This window comes from Alnus glutinosa, chromosome 1 (genome assembly GCF_958979055.1).
Source record: "Alnus glutinosa chromosome 1, dhAlnGlut1.1, whole genome shotgun sequence".
Lineage (NCBI taxonomy): Eukaryota > Viridiplantae > Streptophyta > Magnoliopsida > Fagales > Betulaceae > Alnus > Alnus glutinosa.
The window spans coordinates 14,588,752-14,607,900 of NC_084886.1; the positions used below are offsets into that span (position 1 = coordinate 14,588,752).

A 19,149-nucleotide genomic window follows, 5' to 3' on the forward strand; every position below is an offset into this window, starting at 1 on the left:
CTGTCAGAGAATTTCTTCTTGAATTTATTATTTTTCATAAATCACTCGGAGTTCTTTGCTAACATTGCCACTGCATCTTCATCAATGCTGGTCGCATGCTTATATTGCAATGTGCATCCGGACGGGTTAGTGAGCCGTCCGGACGAGGACCCCACAAGTTTTAAAACCCTAGCCCCGCATCTCAAGCATACCCCACTCGTTTTTCTCTTAAAATTTTGTCTTTTTGTGCTCTTTTATCATGGGTTAGTACAAAATCTCGACTTATTTTGTCCTCTTGTGCTTATTTCTCTCCATTCTAGGTATCTTTTTCACTCCTCTTTATTCTTTTCAGTATTTTGCTAACTGTTAGAATATTGACTCTTTTGGGAATATGTTTTGAGAATATGAATTGCATATTTGTGATATCTGCTGTGTTGGGACTTTGTGTTTCGGTATCATTTTGGATTGTATTGTGATATTTGCTTATTGTAACTTTTGGAAAAGTCATGTTTACTGCCGTTATAACGCCGAATTTTCTTTTGAAACTAATAAGAATCTAATCTTTTTGTGATTTTTTTTGTATGATTGTAACTTTGGATAATTTTGGGAGAAATTTTCCTTTTTTCATTCTTTTGGAAGTTTTGGAAGTGTTTTCGAAATGGGTCGTGACTTGTGAAGAATCACTCATCGAAAGTGCTAAATTTATCATCGCTTACCCAAAAAAAGACGTTACTATAATTATTCTATCGTCCCTTTTACGTTGGAAATGAAAAGATCTAAAAAAAAAAAAAAAAAACTCAATTATATAGAAAGTCGCGTAAAACCATGTTGGAAACTAGGTAGAGTCGGGGGTGTAGACGTGAAATATTATGTATACAAAGATTTTAAAGTCAATATACATATGAGAAAGTCGAATAGTTTCGTGCTACCTTTTCTAATTCTATTTCGCAAGGCAAATAAAACCTCCATATAATTTTTCTTGATATTAAGCTCTAGGAATAAGAATATGCAATCTGTATAGAATAGATTGCCAAAAGCATGGAATTTTTGCTGTATTATAATAACATTTTTTGTGTGGTGTTTTGTCATGCAGTCTTTGTTCAAGAACATGTGCTATGGGAAGGCTCATGAGGTTTTGTGATTGGTGGGTCGCAAGGGCGAGCGATGATCAAAGCCGACAATAGGTTCTAAAACAGTTGAGATTCACAAAGTTTTGGTTTATTACTCTAAAGTTTTTAGAGGCAAAGTCCTTCATGCCTCTTCATATACTTTTTGATGAGATGAGGGTTTAGGGTGTCTCAGGAAAGAATGTAGACCGGTAGGTTTAGGATTTTTAGATGAACAAATGAGGTGCTTTTCTCACCATAGGAGGAACTTGTGAGATACATTTTTGAGGTTTACAAGCTTCTTGAGTGGCAAACTAGTGATTTCCTGGTATCTCGAGTTGTGATTTTTCGGGGTCTTTGTTTGTAATATTAGTTCTAGTTCATCTAAAGAGTTGGTGGATGAAGAATTGATGGAGAGAACGCCAAGGAAAAGTGATGAAAAAGATATGGAATACTGAAAGGGCAAAAAAAAAAAAAAAAAAGCACGCCAGATCCATCCGGTTCACCTTCGCGCTTGTTGTCACCATTACAGATTGGGCGTGATTTTCGGCGCCGTCGTCGTAAGTATGCAACAACCCCTCATAGGTTAGGCCCTTCTCCCCGTCGATGAAATCGCCATAGGTCCGGAACACCTCGTCAAGAATGGCGTTGTGTTGGGTTATAGGATAAGGGCAACAAGGAGGACGCGTGTGAAGGAGAGAGGAGAGAGAGATGGTTTTTTTTTTATTAAAATAATAGGTTGGGAATCTATGGTAAGAGCACTAGCAGCAGTTACCCTATATTGGTTCCCTTCCCTATATTTAGAAAAAATTTCATGAAAAAATCAAAAAACCTCCCACAACAGATGCCCTATATTTATATGGGTATTTGATGAATGCCAAATATTGTATATTTGGACCTCTTAATTTGCATTAGTTAGACCTTTAGTTTTGTTATTTTTTGATTTTTTTGGTTAGTTTTGGTGTTTCAGTGTTTTGCAGGACTTTGAGATAAAATGCAGTCTTTTCTGTGGGACTTGCAAAGAAACAAGAGAAGGAATTGTTAGAGCCATCAAAGTACAGGTGTTAGGGTTGACGTGGCAGCATCTTTGGAGAATCAAGCACCTGAAAGGCGTACAAGGGCTCAAGCATCGATGTCGATCAATCGACCAAAATGTTTGATCGAGTGCATTTTCGATCGATCGACCAAGAAATTCGATCAAGCGCATTGTCGATCGATCGAGCGACAATCAGGGCTGATGTGGCGTGCACGAATTCCAATGCTCTGACGACTGTTGACAAGCCTATTAGGGTTTTCTAGGGTTAGAGGCGCCATTTTGTAAAAGTTTGCCTAAACCCTAGCATTCTTTTCTCATATTAGGGTTTAGAGAGGTAGATGTGTCATTTTGTAAAAGTTAGGTTTAACTTAATTTTCTGCTATAAATACGCCATGCTAGGCACCACTTAGAGCATCAATTTTTCTCTTCAGAGCACTTGTCTTAGCTTTTTTCTTTTGTAAGTTACTTTGTTCTTAGTTCTTTTAATTTAAATTTTTCCATTCTTATTTATTTTCTTTGTTATTTAATTCATCGCTTTAATTTAAAGTTATTTAATTTTCAGTTGTTCTTCTTTCTTTCTTTCTTTCTTTTTTTATTTTTTATTTTATTTTATTTATTACTTAAGGGTATATGAGTGCTACTGCTTTGTTGTAACGACTCACCCCCAATGACACAATATTGTCTGTTTTGGGCTCCCCAAACCAGACTTCCCAATAGGTCACCTATCCTGGGATTGCTCTCGCAGAAACACGCTTAATTGCGGAGTTCTGATAGGTTCATGGCCATCCCGGCTTTAAAACGCGTTGTGTCATAAATGGTGCATTTATACATATAAGCACATCCTCATTCCCAGGCGATGTGGGACGTCACATTTGTAACTAGCTTTGTCTTCTGAATAGTGGATATCCTGGGTCTTGCTGCCCCGAAGTGGTTTTTCTCTTAATTGAATTTCCACTTTGTTAACAAAATATTTGCATCATTTAAATTTCGCTTTTACAATATTTTGTTACACATTATACATACGCAAATTAGAAGTCACTTTAGTTTTCAATTTGTATAAGAGCTTGGTATACTCTGAGAAGATTAAATTCTTAATTGTGATTTTGTTTGACTTCTAATTTTTTTTTTTTTTAATGTCTATCAATTTTGATTTGATGGAAAAAGGTGAACTCCAAAGGATGTGTGTCGAATTGTTTAAACAATTTGAATATTTTAAAAATTCTACCATTGATCATTTACAAAGACTTAAAAATTTTGAAATTGAAAAAGATGTGTTTATCGGAAAAATTAAGTCTTTGGAAGATGCTCTAATGAATTCAAAACTTCCTTGGAACAAACCTTTTGATTCTAGCTTTATTTTACCACTTAAATCACATACATCAAAATGAATTCATTCAAGTAAATTCGAAGATGATCTATTAACACTTGGAAACGGTTTTCTAGTTAATTTTGTTTTAACACAAATTTCACAGTTGTGTCTATTATCATGCAAATTAGAAGGTGACAAACCTAATTTAACTATACGATTAACAGAATCATAATTCACATGACCTAATCTAGCATGCCATAATGAAAAAGAGTCAACAATATAAACAACTCTTAGGCATACTAATACGTCTAGCATAAAAACTATAATATTCTATATCATGAAAACATCACCCAATTTAAACAATGTTATGCATGCTCATGATTGTCTTTTCATTCATTGTGAGGCTTATCCTCCCTTTCATTCTTATGAGGTTAACCCTCTCTTTTCATTCTTATGAGGCTTACTTTTCCTTTTATTATTATGTTCATGCTTTATGCTGTACAATTCAAACTCTATACTCCTATTATTTGCAAATCATGCTTTCTTCAAATACGATAAACTAATCAACATGTAATTTTGTCATTCTATGTTGCATAATTTAAATCCCAACCGCAGCTCACATTAAAACACTCTAAATCAATTCAACACATTTCATTCATACATCATTTCATAACATCATTGATATATTTGAACATAATCGAAACTATTCAAATCAACCAAAACAAATATATTCAACATACAATTGGTTCGGATTTACAAAACAATTTACATATTTTGCAATTCTAATATACATAAAAATAATAGTTTCTCCATGAGTAAAATATCACCTTGGCTGCACTGGACTCATGACTCCAACATTTTTCCCGTGTCCTAGTTACTTGAACTCTACATTGGAGAACACGTTGAAGTCTCCAATCAAGACACGGTCTTGCAAACAATGGTAACGTTAGACTACACCATTGAACTCTATTCTCTATGACATATAGACTACCCGTAGTGTCTAAAAGCTTCAGCGTTGAAGACGCCCGGACGCTAGGTTAAGCTTCTCCAATTTCTATTCAGAGTTGGATTTTAGTCGACACTTATTTGGGAAGTTGTCTGCAAGATGTCAGAATGACATGGCAACTTGTCCGGACGATATCCAGCATCCCAGAATATTCTAGATGTAACGACCTACCTTTTACAAAAAGGCGTAAGTAAAAATTTCGATTTTCACGTATCGTTATGACATCAACAACGACGTCATTAGAGTATAAATTGACAGTGGAATACATTTTTCTTTTACAATAACACATCAAAGTTGACTGAATAACTTCAATATGTAAAATAATAACCATTTGTTCTGATATAATAAAATACATCCAAATAACAACATACGTACCACATGCGGCACAAACATTCCATAACCATTGTATATAACATCTACATACTAAGGTCTCGTCCATAACCTAGAAGCTCCTGCCTTCATTCCTACAAAACTTGCATGTGATTGTGGTCATGTTTTCGGTCAAGATTCCAATTTTCAATTTTCTAAGAAACAATCTGAGCATAAATTCCCTTGGCTATTACCAAATCTTTCTTCTATCTATGTTGTGCCATGACTCTATTTTATTTGTTATATAGGAGAATGGGGTTTGCCTTCGCCTCCAATGATTTTCATTGTTATGATCACATCATTGATTTTTTGTGTGACTATTATTACACGTTCGTTGTGGGCGGGGTGCGCTTATCTGATCTGAGAACTTTGTCTCTGCTCATGTACTGGCATATGGTGGGCTTGGTGAAGGGAAGTGTAGATTTGTTAGAGGTGGGTGAGTCAGTGGTGGGTTTGGGTGCCGACGGCACAGTAGCGTGGGGTGAGCGGATTGCATGGGTGGTTGGCTGCGGCGCTGGCACGGTGGTGCTGTTGGGGGATTTTTTTTATTTTGTTTTTTGAATGGAAGTTGTCTTGGGTGTTTGGAAGTTGGTAGGTTTTATGATTTGCTTTGGCGAGGTGTGGAAGATGATGGCGGTGGCTTTTGGCGAAATCCGGCAACGACGTTGGGCTGAGAGGAGGTGGTGGTTCTTTAGGGCTGATTGGGCTCTTGAATGAAAAAACTAGAAAGTCTTTTTTTTTTTTTTTCATAAGATTCGATGCCCTCATATGTGTTTATTGTATTTAGTCTTCTTAGATGATGTGTTAACTCCTTATTTAAAACTGTAAAACATCACTTTTACGACACATCCTTATAGAAAGGGGCTCTCATTGTAAATATATCAAGGAGTAAAAGCAAAATGTAGTTCTTTGAAATTTATCTTGTGGACATAGATCATATACTGAGCCATGTAAAATTCGTTGTGTTTATTTCTTTTATTTCTGTTTTGTCTTTATTTTTCTATTTGTTTATTTTTTTCAATCTTCATCTTTCTGGGTCTTCCCCCCCCCCCCCCCCCTCCTTTTCTCTACTTTTCGTTCCCCTAGCCTCCAAAAATTGCAGCACCAGCTCCACCCCCCTCTCTAGCCACCGCTTCCCCCTTTGCTACTCCGCATTATGCCTCCCTTGGAACTGATTTGGAGTCCATATCTTGGTCCTTTATAGCTAGATTTGCCCTCCTCCATCAGTCTTGGCCACCCACATGCCTCTCCTACATCTTCCTCGGCCTCTCCGCTTTTATCTACCGCCCTCTGCGTTTCCTCATGCCACCCTTTGTGTGGCTGCCAATGCCCCTCGTCACTGCCCTATGCCGCTAGTGTTGTTGTGTTTTAGCTTTTTGCTTTAGTTATGTTATTTATTTATATTTAGAGACCAGTGGTGTAATTATTCCTAATATTAAAATCTAAAAGTTGAGGTCTTCAAAACTAAATGAGCCAGAACATAAGAGATGAAATGTACCAAAAAGAGGGCATTTTACTAGGTGTAGACTTAATTAGTTTAGTGTTAATTTATGCTCTTTCTTTTTGAATATTTGTATTTATACTTTCCATTAATCTAAAAAACATATTACAAATATTTTGAAATGAAATTATATTAAAAATCCCCACAAGACTGTATTTCCTTAATTTCGTCCAAAAAATGAAGCTATATTGCCCAAAAAATAGTACTATTATTGAACTCACGTGGTTCTATCGCAAAGCTAGTTGTTGAAGTATCAAAAATATTTGCAAGCAATGTGGGAGACGTTTTCATTAATTTGAGGGGTCATCTCAAGAATAATTTCTTATAATTCCCTCAATTTTGTCAAACATTCATATATACCATATATGAATCTGCCCACACTTCCAAATAGGCAAATCTAGCCTCAATCTAAAAAAAAGTCAATCCTGAGAGAGCCATATGGGATAACATGTGCTCAAACGTATGGGCAAGGAAAACATATATGTCAGACGCTTTACAGATGTGTGTGGTATGAAGGGTGTTAGAAATATTCTATACAGCGGAATAAATCAAGATATGCATAATTTAAACTATGGACAAAAAAATTAGGATGCGGCTGTGGATAAGCTAAAGAAAATGATGGGCTTCGTTGAGATAGTCGGAGATAGGTTGGGTGAGGTGTTGGCTATATTATCGGCTCCAAAATATTATATCACTGATTTGGTTATAGTTGAAGCTTCAGCAGCTCTGAGGGTTGCTTGTTTTTGCCTTGAATTGGGAGTGCAAAGGGTAGAACTGGAAGGTAATACTTTTTAGATGGTGTAAGCGTTACAACAAGATGGCAAGAATTTGAGTTTGTATGGCAACCTCATTGAAGATGCTCGTGATGCTTTAAGAGGTCTACATAAATGGCACCGGCTTGTGAATTAAGCTCTTTTGTTTAATGAGGAAGTTGTCTTTATTAAGGATTTTTCACCGTGTATTTTGGATATTGTGTTTTTTGAGCACGATTCTTAAGCTTGATTCTTTTTTTCTTTTTTTTTTAAAAAAATAATAATAATTAAAAATAAAAAATTTGAGAAAAAAGAAAGAAAAATGCAATGCGCTTGTACAGAACATTTGTGTTTTTCTTTTTCCTAACCAATGCAAAGGGAGGGAGTAAGGGTTAAGGGTTGTAAAATGTAAAGCATGGTTTGTTGTTACCATATCATACTTTTTTCTTGGGAAGTTCCATAAAACCCAACTTCTGTGATTTTTAAATGATGAAAACATTGTATGGGGTTGTACTCTGCTAATGTGGCAACTCTCCAGGAAAGTCTGTTGTTAAGTGTAAGTGGGTTTACAAAATTAAGACTTGTTCTGATGGTACCGTTGACAGATACAAGGTTCGATGTTTTATTCATGAGTATGGTGTGGATTATGAGGAGACCTTTGCTCCAGTTGCTCATCTATCTTCTGTGTGTGCTCTATTGACAATTGCAGCCTCTCAATATTGGTCACTTTCTCAAATGGATGTAAAAAATACATTCCTTAATGGCGATCTAAGTGAGGAAGTCTATATGCAGTTATTTCCTGGACTCTCACTACAAAAAAAGGAAAGAAAAAAAAGCATTTATGGATGGTTTTTCTGAAACCGTCTATAAAAAATTTATTATGGACTGTTTTTTCCCCAGCCAAAATCACAACCATTCGTTTCTTTTGACAACCAAAAAATTTCCCAACCAAAAAAATAAAGGAATATGGGAGGTAGATGTTTTATTGGGTCTGAAAGCCAACAAGAACAACGATGATGACGGCGACAAATTTCACTCGCCCATTAATGCCGCCACCGACAACGACGTCTCTGGGGTCTACAGTTTGAGCGAGAGCATGTCAACTACAACCACCAAGAGAGACAAAGATGAGGAGGTCTGTTATGTGCATTCCTCCAGATCTGCCATCATCAAACAGATCATCCCCAGATATCGGTGCATTCCTTCCTGAACAACAGCATCGACGCGTCCCTAGTGGAAATCCTGGAAGCGGCAGGCTCAGCACTCACGACGTCCCGCACAAGGTTGAGGAGTACAACGCCGGCGATCATGCCACCGGCCATCCCGTCAAGAGGCCGCAGGCGACGCTGTCACGTTACTCCGTTGGCCGTCGACGCTGTCCTCTCCGTCGTCGACCAGGCCAAGCCTGATCTGATGTAACTACAGTGGCATGGGTTTGCTCAGAAAGAGAAAAACATAATTATCTAAAACATTTCGGGAAAAGAAATAAATAATTAAAAAAAAAAAGAAAAAGAAATATTAGTTAATGATATATATATAAAAGAAATACATCGAGACAAAAAAAGAAAAAAAAAAAGAAAAGAAAAGAAAAGAAAAAGAAGGACGGTTTGCCCAAACTGTCCAGAAATCCATTTCGTAACTTTTTATTTAGGACAGTTTTAAACCGTTTGAAATTGTTTCCAGATGATTTTTCTCAATTTTTGGACGGTTTAAAACTGTCCAGAATTTGCCCTTTTTTTTTTTTTTTTTGGTAGTGTCTCTTCTCCTTCGAACAAGGTCTGTCGTCTTTGTTGAGTTCTCTATGGCCTAAAACAAGCTCCTCGAGAATAGTTTGCTAAATTTAGTGTCATTGCCTCTAGCCTTGGTTATTCCATTAGCTCTTATGACTCTGCTTTGTTTTTTCGTCGCACGGATCGAGGCATCATTCTTCTTTTGTTATATGTTGATAACATGATTATCACTGGCAATGATTCCATTGTTATCCTGGAGCTCAAACTGTGTCTCAGTTTGCATTTTGAAGATGAAGGATCTTGGCACTCTCACCTATTTTCTTGGTCTTGAGATTTCTTCTTCTTGTGATAATTACTATTTGACACAAGCAAAGTATATCTCCGATCTACTTTCGCGGGCCAATCTCACAGACTGTAAAACCATCGACACACCAACTGAGCTCAATGTTTGCCTTAATCTCCATGATGGTGAGTCTCTTTGTGATTTCACTCTGTATCAGCATTTGGCTGGCAATCTTGTCTATCTTACTGTTAGTAGGCCTGATATCTCATATGTTGTCCATAAAGTGAGTCAGTTCATGGCTGCTCCCTGCTCCACTCACTTTTCTGCCGTCCTTGGCATCCTTCACTACCTCAAGGAGACATTATTTCATGGGCTCCACTTCTTTTCTCAGTTCTCTCTTCAGTTACATGCTTTTATTGATGTAGATTGGGTTGATGATTCTACAAACCGTCACTCCACTACTGATTATTGTTCCCTACTTGGCACCTCTCTTATTTCTTGGCAAAGTAAGAAACAGTCTATTTCTGCTCGATCTAACACCGAGGTAAAATATCATGCTTTAGCTGACACCACTTCAGAGCTCCTTTGGTTACGATGACTTCTACAAAATATGGGTGTACAACCAGTTGCAACTGCAATTATTTGGTTATAACCGCAACTGTGACTGGGGTACCCGGTTATTCCCATTTTAATAACCGCAACCGGTAGACCGGTTATGATTTTTACCAACCGCCGGTTATCTAGTTATTAAAAGCCGGTTATTAAAAGCCGGTTATTAATCAGATAATCGGTTTTCATATATTGTTAACTTTTTTGGGTTTTTTTTTTACTCCAATATTTGGCCTTGCAGAGGCAAGGCTCCTCGCTGAAGCCCTACAAGAACTTCCTCCTCGCTGAAGCACCACAAGAACTTCCTGTTCTTTGGCCATTGCGAGATCTGCCAGAGAGACCCAACGAGAATGAGACTCATCCAGCATGTGAAAGCCATAAAACCATTGGCCAAGCTTCCACCATTTAACGCACACTCGGCGCTTTGAAATCTTGCAACGTTGAAGTGCTTCAATGATATCATCGCCCTTGCCAATTATGATTTTAACATACCACATCATATATTCTATAATTCCCAAAACTTGCAAAATCCAAATTAGGATCCGGCTCATCCAAAGCCAAAGCTAGCAATAGTGAATCACATAACAAGATCTACTCAGGGATTGAAGCACAGATAATATATATATATATTTTAAAAAAACCGGTTACCGGTTATTTGATTATTAACTGGTTTTTTTAAATGCTATAACCGGTAACCACAACCGGTTATCCGGTTATTTTTTGTTTCCCCGGTTAGTGATTGTTGACGGCTATTAACGGTTACTGGTTATTTCCGATTAATAACCGTCCCGCTTGTACACTCCTAGTTGTGATGGTTTCTACAAGATATGGGTATCTCTTTTCCCTCAACTATTTTTGTCTACTGTGACAATATAAGTGCTATTCAGATTAACCATAATGACGTTTTTCATGAATGGACTAAACATATTGAAATTGATTGTCACTTTGTCCGTTATTATCTCATATTCAGGGCTCTCTACAGCTTCATTCTGTTTCGTCTCATGATCAACTTGCGGACCTCTTCACAAAGTCTCATCCTCCAGGGTGGTTCCACGATCTTGTGTCCAACCTCAAGATGGTCTATTGCACTCCATCTTGAGTTTAAGGGGGGCTATTAGATTATATGTTATATTATATTACGTGTATGTATATACCTTGTCCCACATTGGTTATTTGTATGTATATTTGTGATACTAGCCTATATATGTATAAACCCTCTCATGTACAGTATTATGTGTGATTCAATATACAATAAAGTATTATATGTGTCTTTTGAACATGTAAGAAACACGTTTTTTTTTTTTTTTTTAATCAGATGTTGAGTGACACATAACACTTATAGAGACTAAGTTGGAAATTTTTTCCTACAATCTAGTTTCTAGAAAATTTATGTCCCTATAAAAAATAAAAAAGGTGTAAATTTTGACTTGAGCCTCTCATATATGTTTTTTTTCTTCATTTTAATTCCTTGCCGCTATTATGATCCTACGGGGGTATCCCATAATAGTTTAGTGCAATTTAATAATACTTATATAAGTCCTTTGATATTTTTTCCTCATAAGTTGATTTTCAATGGAAAGTTGGATTTGAGAGTTGTATCATTTAGAATTAGAATCAACCACCATGTTATGGGGTTCGAATCATGGTAGAGCCGACCTATAAGATAAAGTAGGTCATAATGAGACATCGAATTTAAAAACATGGTGGTATGTTATAATCCTAAATATTCTATATCGATTTAGTGTAATTTTAACCGTGCAATCTTAAATAATAGTTACTTAAATTGCCGGTAATTTAGACAACTAATTACCATATATTCCAATCCAAACAAGCAAACATCATGATGCACGATCCAAACAAGCAAAAAAGCATATTGTGTCAAAACAATGTTGTGTCTGGATAAGAATCACAAATATAAAATAAATAAATAAATAAATATTTTTTCTGGGCCTAGATAAGAATTACATACTTTAAGCCTAGTGATGCGTGGACACTTGGAAAGATTATAATTAAACAGACAGCACTCCTTCGAGCTCTGGCAGTGGCAAAGGTTCCAACCTTCACCTTCAAAGTCTTTCCAGCCTTCTCAAACAGAACCAGAAACCCTTCGAAAGATGAAGATAATGGTGGCCGTAAAGCGAGTTGTCGACTACGCCGTGAAAATCAGAGTCAAGGCCGACAAAGTAAGCAATACACACAAACACATGCTTTTCTAACTTTCACTATTTTTTGTTTCCTTTTCTTGTGATTCCTACACTCGTGATATTCGGAGAATATTTCGTTTCATTTCTCAGACGGGCGTGGAGACCCAGAACGTGAAGATGTCGATGAACCCCTTCTGCGAGATAGCGCTCGAGGAGGCTCTGCGGATCAAGGAGTCGGGCCTGGCCTCGGAGGTCGTGGCAGTCAGTATGGGCCCAGCGCAGTGCGTGGACACTCTCAGAACCGGGCTCGCTATGGGCGCTGATCGGGGCATTCATGTGGAGGCCACTGGGGCTCTGTACCCGCTCTCTGTTGCCAAGCTTTTGAAGGCGCTTGTGGAGGTTGAGAAGCCCGGGCTTCTCATTCTGGGCAAGCAGGTTTGTCTAATTTTGAGTTTTGGAGAAATGGGTTGCTTTTGTTTTGTTTGAAACTACCGAGGTTCCGTAAGTAATTGTGTATGATGTGGTTCTTTTATAGGTTTGGCGAACGGGTTATTAAATTTGAGTTTTAGATAAATGGATTTTTGGTTTTGCTTGACGTTATGGATTTGTAAGTTATTGCAGAACATTGTCGGCTTGAGGTTGGTTTTAGGGATAAACTACGGTTGGGGGATTTTAGTTTTGGGCTGTTATTGTTTTTTTGTGTTGGAATTTCAATTTGATTGGTGGATTTTGAGATTTATTCTGAAGATTAAATTTCCATGTTCAATTCTGAATCAAATGGGAGGATTTTGAAGTAGGCATTGAACATTTTAACTATGTTGTTGAATTTGTTGGGTGTCATATCTGGGAAGGTCCTTATTATTCCCTCAATTTTGTTCATTTCTTTGAGGCTCCGTATTCATGTGGAAGAGTAACTCGTCATTTACAAATTCTTGTGAAGGCCATTGATGATGATTGCAATCAAACAGGGCAAATGGTCGCGGGGCTTCTTGGTTGGCCACAGGGGACCTTTGCTTCAAAGGTTAGTCTGAACTCTTTAAAAGTTCTACATGAAGAGTGTTCCATTATTTAGTGTAGTGAAAGTATAAGCTGCTACTCCACCAGGATAAACAAATTCATGCCTTCTTAATTTGTTGTTGGGGCTCTTTGAGACTGAACTGTATAGCAGCACATTTTTTTTTTTTTTTGTATTGCTGTCTGTTTGAGCATCAAATGGAAGGGTTAGACTTTAGATGAATATAAAAGAATTGGTGTTGTCCCCTAATTATTGCTGTCTGAAGTTTATTGTTTTTCATCTAAAATGGGCTAATTTCCTTGCAAGGGATTCTCCTGATGTTTCTGTTGTTCTCACTGTTTCTTCTGCTTCTTTTTTAGAAAATCTATCTTACTATGATTTACTGCTGCTATCTCGTAGGTTGTGCTGGACAAGGAGAACCAAGTAGCAACAGTGGATAGAGAAGTGGATGGTGGTCTTGAGACCTTGTCTTTAGACTTACCAGCTGTAATCACGTAAGTAACATATCCTCTCGTAATTTTGAGTTTAAACGCTTGCAATATGGTTGCTCCTAACAATAGTGACTATGGTCAGTAATTCTCTCTGTGCTTCCTTTTTTACATACCATTCCTTTACATACTTCTCTTTACCTTGTTGAGTCATTCTCTTGAATCTCAAAACTTATTTTTGAAGCATTTTTGGTGTTTTTGAATTTTGACGCTTGTTTGTTGTTGTTGTTGTTTTTTTTTTTTTTAAAACAAAATTAATGTATTTGTGATGTGTATTCAATTAAAACTCGCCTTTTGAATAAAGTTTTAAACCTTGGTTGTAAGGGCACTCACGATAGTTTTCCTAATTGAAGGGAACCAAGCTACTTTTTGTTTCCCTATTCAAATGCACTCCATAATGGCTTCTGTATTTTTTCTCTATACCATTTAAATATTCTTTGTTTATGATTTCTTTATTCCCAAAATCATCTAAACTTGTGGACGTCATACAAAATTATTATCATATTAGGTGACAGAGAAACCCATTCTCAACTCCACTCGGACCACATTGAGCATTTTAAATTTCTGATGATAACATTATGTCTACTTATGTTAGTCTTCAATTAATTTTTAATTTTGTGTGATACCATCAATTATTTACATAGGCAAATGACTGTTTGCACCACTTTCCCATAGGCAAATACCAATGCACAATCAAGAGTAGATTAGAATAGATCCATAGATTAGTAATTTAGTATATGATTAACAAAGTACTTAACAAACATAATAGAATCCTTGCACAATACAAAAATGATATGATTAATTCATTTAATAAATACATTCCAATGGTGATGACTATTTAGTTAAGATTTCCATTTGATGTGAATAAATATATCTAGTCCTACGCTTCTCAAGGATTTTTGTTCATTCCCTTGAATCCTAGCCGATACTAGTAGATTGTCTTCTTCAACGAAGAAGTTTCCACTCCTCTTAGTAGTGGATCTCATTCTAGCTTGGGGTGGAGTTTCATTGTGGCCTTGTTCCCCTTCTTATAAGAGCATAGTGAAGAAAGGGTCTTTGCTCATTTTTTAATCCATCCTTTGAACAACACAAGTAAGAAAAATCAATGATGGATATGAAATGAAGCCTATCATACAACGATCTTTAACTGTCCAAGCCACACATAAGGCAGTGATGGACAATCTAGCAACAAAGTTATCTTCTGAAACACAGCTATGCCAAATAATATTTTAAAAAAAAATTTGAAAACAGGAAATCTGCTGTCTATTAAAGAACCATTGAGTGCAGCTTCAGAACAGAAAGTGCAATTGCGAAGTACGAGCAATTACAGAGACAAGGAAAGAAAAAAGTATTAAGCTTCATATGACGTGATAAAGATTCAGCAATTCTGCGTGTAACAAACCAAATTGTTGAGAATCCAGCCACAACAAGCAAGCAAATTCAAATTTGTTTATAGAACCTTAAGACTATCTTGCTTGATAACAGTAAAATTCCCGCTCACTTCAGGGCATAGTGAACTACAAACATTCAATAGAACTCCAAACTTTCATTGGAATAGGTAAGATTTGCTGGGTTCAGAGACATGTAGGTATGTAGAATTAAGCTAACAAGTAAGCTCGGTCACAAGCTCCAGCTCAGACAAATTGAAAAATATGCTTAGATAGATACACAAACTCAGGTCAAACTTCAGTGGTTCAGTTCACTTAATCTAGATCCAAGCTCAACCAAGACAAACTGAACAACCTAACACGCGACTCAGTGTTGGTTGTGTTTGTCGTACAAAATTTGGGTGTTGCATCTGCAATGAAATTCTGACTCAAACTAACCATGAATACAATGGCAGAGGCCATTTTACAATTTTAGCTTAGCTTCAAAACCTAAAAGTGAAGCCAGAATCAATTTGTAAAGCCTCAAGTCCAAAGCTGCTTCAATACCTGAGAAAGCTACGGTGTAAATTATTACTTATCAAAAATACCTAAGAAAGCTGAAAGAATACATATGTATAAAAAAAACCCAAAGCTTCACAGAAATTTCCACATTTTACAGCATGTAGTGGCTTAATATATATATATATAATGAATAATGTGGTGGCTTAATTATAATCTAGTCCAAAATATTTGCACAGGGGAAGGGGGGTGGTAAAAGAAGTGATCTAAGTATAAGCTCTCGCCCAATAATTCTAGTACACGGGAGGGGACATCCCAAAGAGGTTATCTAGAAAGTTATTCTTGCCCTCTTAATATGGAGCATTTGGAGAGAAAGGAATCATCGTATTTTCGAGGATAGTGAGACAAACATGTTTTTTCTAAAATCTTCTTTTTTGAAATCTCTCTTGGGTTGGGTTCTTGTTAATGTTCCTAACTTTGTCTCTACAAATTTGGTTGATTTGATTAGCTTTTTTCATTGTAGCAGCTTATAGGGTCGAGTCCCTATTGTATACTTTTCGTGTACGAGGGTTTAACCTTTTTTTTTTTCCCCCTCAATAAGATCTGAATTATTCATTAAAAAAAAAAAAAAATTCTAGTAAAATCCTCAGCAGAGAATGTAAGCAGACATCCCAGTTTTAGTCATAAAATATCAATAAAAACTTTTTCACTTAAAACTTTTTTCACTTTTCCATACAAATTCTTTCTACTTTATATCACATCAATCACTTTTTGCTACTGCTCAATAAAAAAAAAATTAAAAATAAAAAATAAAATAAAAACTCAATAATCTTTACCAAACACACCCAATACTTATCAAAAATACCTAAGAAAGCTGAAAGAATTCGTATGTATAAAAAACCCAAAGCTTCACAGAAATTTCCACATTTTACAGCATGTAGTGGCTTAATTTTTTTTTTTAATGAATAATGTGGTGGCTTATTTATAATCTAGTCCAAAATATTGGCACAGGGGAAGAGGGGGGTGGGGGGAAAGAAGTGATCTAAGTATAAGCTCTCGCCCAATAATTTTCCCAGTTTTGGTTATAAAACATCAATAAAAACTTCCTTATGTATCACATATGTATTGTTGAGATTCTTTAAACTGCTTATAGTTGTAGGTACATTCACAGAAACCAATTTCAAACATCAGATCTAACAAGAAAAGTCTAGGATTTCCCCCTTGATAGTGAACACAGACAAAATAAATACATGATATACATATTCATGCCTCCTTAATGATAGAATCACCAAGTCCCATGCCAAACAGGTGTTCCATTCTGTTAAATGGTGTGTTAGATTTTAGGTCTTAATAAGGCCAGTCTGAAATGCAGAATTGAAAACAAATGCAGACAGTTATGCACCCCAGCATAGGTCAGCGCTCACATAAGCTGTGCAATTAATTAATTAATTAATTTTTTTTTTTTTTTCCAAAACTATTTCTCCAAAACTATTTCTCCAATGCTCTCTTTGTTTTGACCGAAAATAGTTTCCGGGAAGACGGTATTTGACAAAGGATAAAGTCAGGTAAATCCAGTGTGAATTTCATGGAAGAAAGCTATGGTCTGTTTTCGTGTGCAAACTTATCTCCGATTTTAGCCATTTGCAATCATGTTAAAATTACTGATTTTAGTGATTTGCCTCCATTCTACAACATGATGAAAATCAAAGGAAAGAAAATGAACAGGAAGATTGGAAAACTCACACTGTTGTTGCCGTTGATAGAGCAGATTTTGAGCCGTCAAGAACGGTTCACCCAATGGCACTGTCAGTGGAGGGAGGAGGGGAACCAAGCCAGGAATGTCTTGAAAGAGAGTGGAAGAGGGAGAGAGAAAAAGTTGCGAATAAAAAATAGAAAGACAAGGGAGAGAGAGCCTTTTTTTTTCTTTCTTTTTTGTGAAGAAAGAACACATTGGATGAGCTACAGTGCCAATCGAAATATGGGTTGGTATGTCGCTCAAATGGTAGTTTAGGGAATCTCTAGGGAAGCCAATGGAGTGAGATTTTTTTTTTTTCCTTATTGAGATATATTCAAGAATAACTGCGGTAGAAAGAAGCAGTAATGTATTTGTTAAAGTGCTCATATTCTTGTAACTACTTGAATTTTATTTCAAGTAGATACCTGTCTTTGCCTGAGTATCGCCCAGATCAAGTATCTTTTATGGTTAAGTTGTATTGGGAAGGTCGATTGCGTAACTCTTCTAGATCTTCCCAAACTACAATCGGCTTGTATTGGATAACTGTTTTCTGGGATGCAACTAATCTCCCCCAATAAGGGCAAAAAAAATAGAAAGTTATATTTAATTTCTATTGGGATACAACCACCATTGTAGCGGGCCTTTGTGGGAAGTGGCTTACATGTTTGTCTTGACTTCTGCTGTTGCATCATTATTATTCACATAATTATGATAGTGATGATCATACCAATTGTTGTCATCATCATCATGCAATTCTTATGATTTTTCATTATCATCATAATCGTTATCAAGTGTGTGTGGTTGCCGAAATCATCGTTCAAGTTCATGCTTCTCTTTTGGTTTGTAATATTCACTTTGGGATGACTGTTCAAGGTGCTATCTTTCCCATATGCAGAAAATATTGACTTCTTCTATTGCTAGCTTCTTACTATGTGTCATTTTTCCAGTAGTGAAACACAGAATCCTTAAGACATTGTGGTTTTGGTTATTAGGAAATGATTTTTTTTTTATGTTTCTTATGTGCATGCACATGTACATGTAAAATGATAAATTTATTTGTTCTCATGCAGCACTGATTTGAGATTGAATCAGCCGAGGTATGCAACACTCCCCAACATAATGAAAGCAAAGTCGAAGGTCATAAAGAAATTCACTCCACAGGAGTTAAACGTGGAAATCAAATCTGATTTAGAGGTTGTTCAAGTCACGGAACCTCCCAAGAGAAAAGCAGGTGTAATAGTCTCCTCGGTGGACGAGCTTCTTGACAAGCTGAAGAATGAAGCTCACGTCATTTGATTTTTTGATAGCTTCTTGATCAAAAGTCATGTACTGGGCATTTTTTTATTTTCTCACCAAATGTTAAATGCTGATTTTTCAACACCGAAATATACAGAAATGCAACTATAGAATAACTCTGAATGCCAGTTAAATAAAATTTGATTTTTCATATAATGAAAGTTAAATCAGTTTCATTTATTGTTGTCATCCTCTTCTTTGTTTATTGCTTCATCCAAAATTAGCTTCTTCTTCTTCTTCTTCTTCTTCTTCTTCTTCTTCTTCTTTTTTTTTTTTTTTTTTTTTTTTTTTTTTTTTTTTAAAAAAAAAATTTTAAACTTCACTTAATTCCTCTTAATTTTCATCGCTTTTGCAATTTTCATATAAAGTTAAAAAACTCCTAATTTAGTATATCGAATATTCTTCTTTTTTTTTTCTTTTTTTTCTTTTTTTTCTATCTCACACATTCGTTAGAATTTTCTGTTAAATCCTGGTAGAAGGCGTGGAAATTACCAAAATTCTACTGTATTTTTTTTAAAAAAAAATAAAAAATTATTATAATTTATGGGTAATTTTGTATTTTTATAAAGTTTACATGGATATAGAAGTTAATTTAACCTCAAATTGATATTGCATAAAATTAAAAGTTTGTTACATTAAATTGAGAGTTTTTAACTTTGGAGGATAAATTGTAAAAGCAGTAAAAGTTTAGGAGAGTTAAATGAAGTTTTTATTTTTTATTTTTATTTTTTAAGTGAAATGGGTAAAGGGGGATTACAGATTGAAATATGATACATTGACATCCCAAGACATAACTCCGAACTACTTTTGTCGTGTCAACTTTTACTTTTACTTTTTTCTCTTTTTTTTTTTAGAAAAAAAAAAAAATCTTAAAGCTAGTTAGGGGACCACCTTGTCACGTTGGT

At 35.9% G+C, this 19,149-nt stretch overlaps 2 protein-coding genes across 2 annotated transcripts; both read left to right on the forward strand.

Annotated features, from left to right (window-relative positions):
• The first annotated feature begins 9,024 nt into the window (after positions 1 to 9,024).
• Positions 9,025 to 10,089, forward strand: LOC133875521 (uncharacterized mitochondrial protein AtMg00810-like). The gene is made up of 2 exons (XM_062313720.1): positions 9,025 to 9,615; positions 9,922 to 10,089. Exons 1-2 carry the CDS (start codon positions 9,025 to 9,027, stop codon positions 10,087 to 10,089), a joined length of 759 nt encoding a protein of 252 aa, XP_062169704.1.
• A 1,573-nt stretch (positions 10,090 to 11,662) lies between these two features.
• On the forward strand, positions 11,663 to 18,424 carry LOC133873953 (electron transfer flavoprotein subunit beta, mitochondrial). Its single transcript, XM_062311767.1, has 5 exons — positions 11,663 to 11,863; positions 11,975 to 12,259; positions 12,765 to 12,845; positions 13,239 to 13,333; positions 18,019 to 18,424. The coding sequence occupies exons 1-5, from the start codon at positions 11,795 to 11,797 to the stop codon at positions 18,242 to 18,244; spliced, it is 756 nt and encodes a 251-aa protein (XP_062167751.1). The 5' UTR covers positions 11,663 to 11,794; the 3' UTR covers positions 18,245 to 18,424.
• Positions 18,425 to 19,149: the final 725 nt, after the last annotated feature.

Excerpts from the sequence above, each read along its gene's own strand:
- LOC133875521 (XM_062313720.1), top strand. The coding sequence starts at position 9,025 with ATGATTCCATTGTTATCCTGGAGCTCAAACTGTGTCTCAGTTTGCATT. Across the intron at positions 9,616-9,921 it reads CTGCTCGATCTAACACCGAG|AGGCAAGGCTCCTCGCTGAA; the intron begins GTAAAATATCAT and ends TTGGCCTTGCAG.
- LOC133873953 (XM_062311767.1), top strand. The coding sequence starts at position 11,795 with ATGAAGATAATGGTGGCCGTAAAGCGAGTTGTCGACTACGCCGTGAAA. Across the intron at positions 11,864-11,974 it reads TCAGAGTCAAGGCCGACAAA|ACGGGCGTGGAGACCCAGAA; the intron begins GTAAGCAATACA and ends TTCATTTCTCAG. Across the intron at positions 12,260-12,764 it reads TTCTCATTCTGGGCAAGCAG|GCCATTGATGATGATTGCAA; the intron begins GTTTGTCTAATT and ends ATTCTTGTGAAG.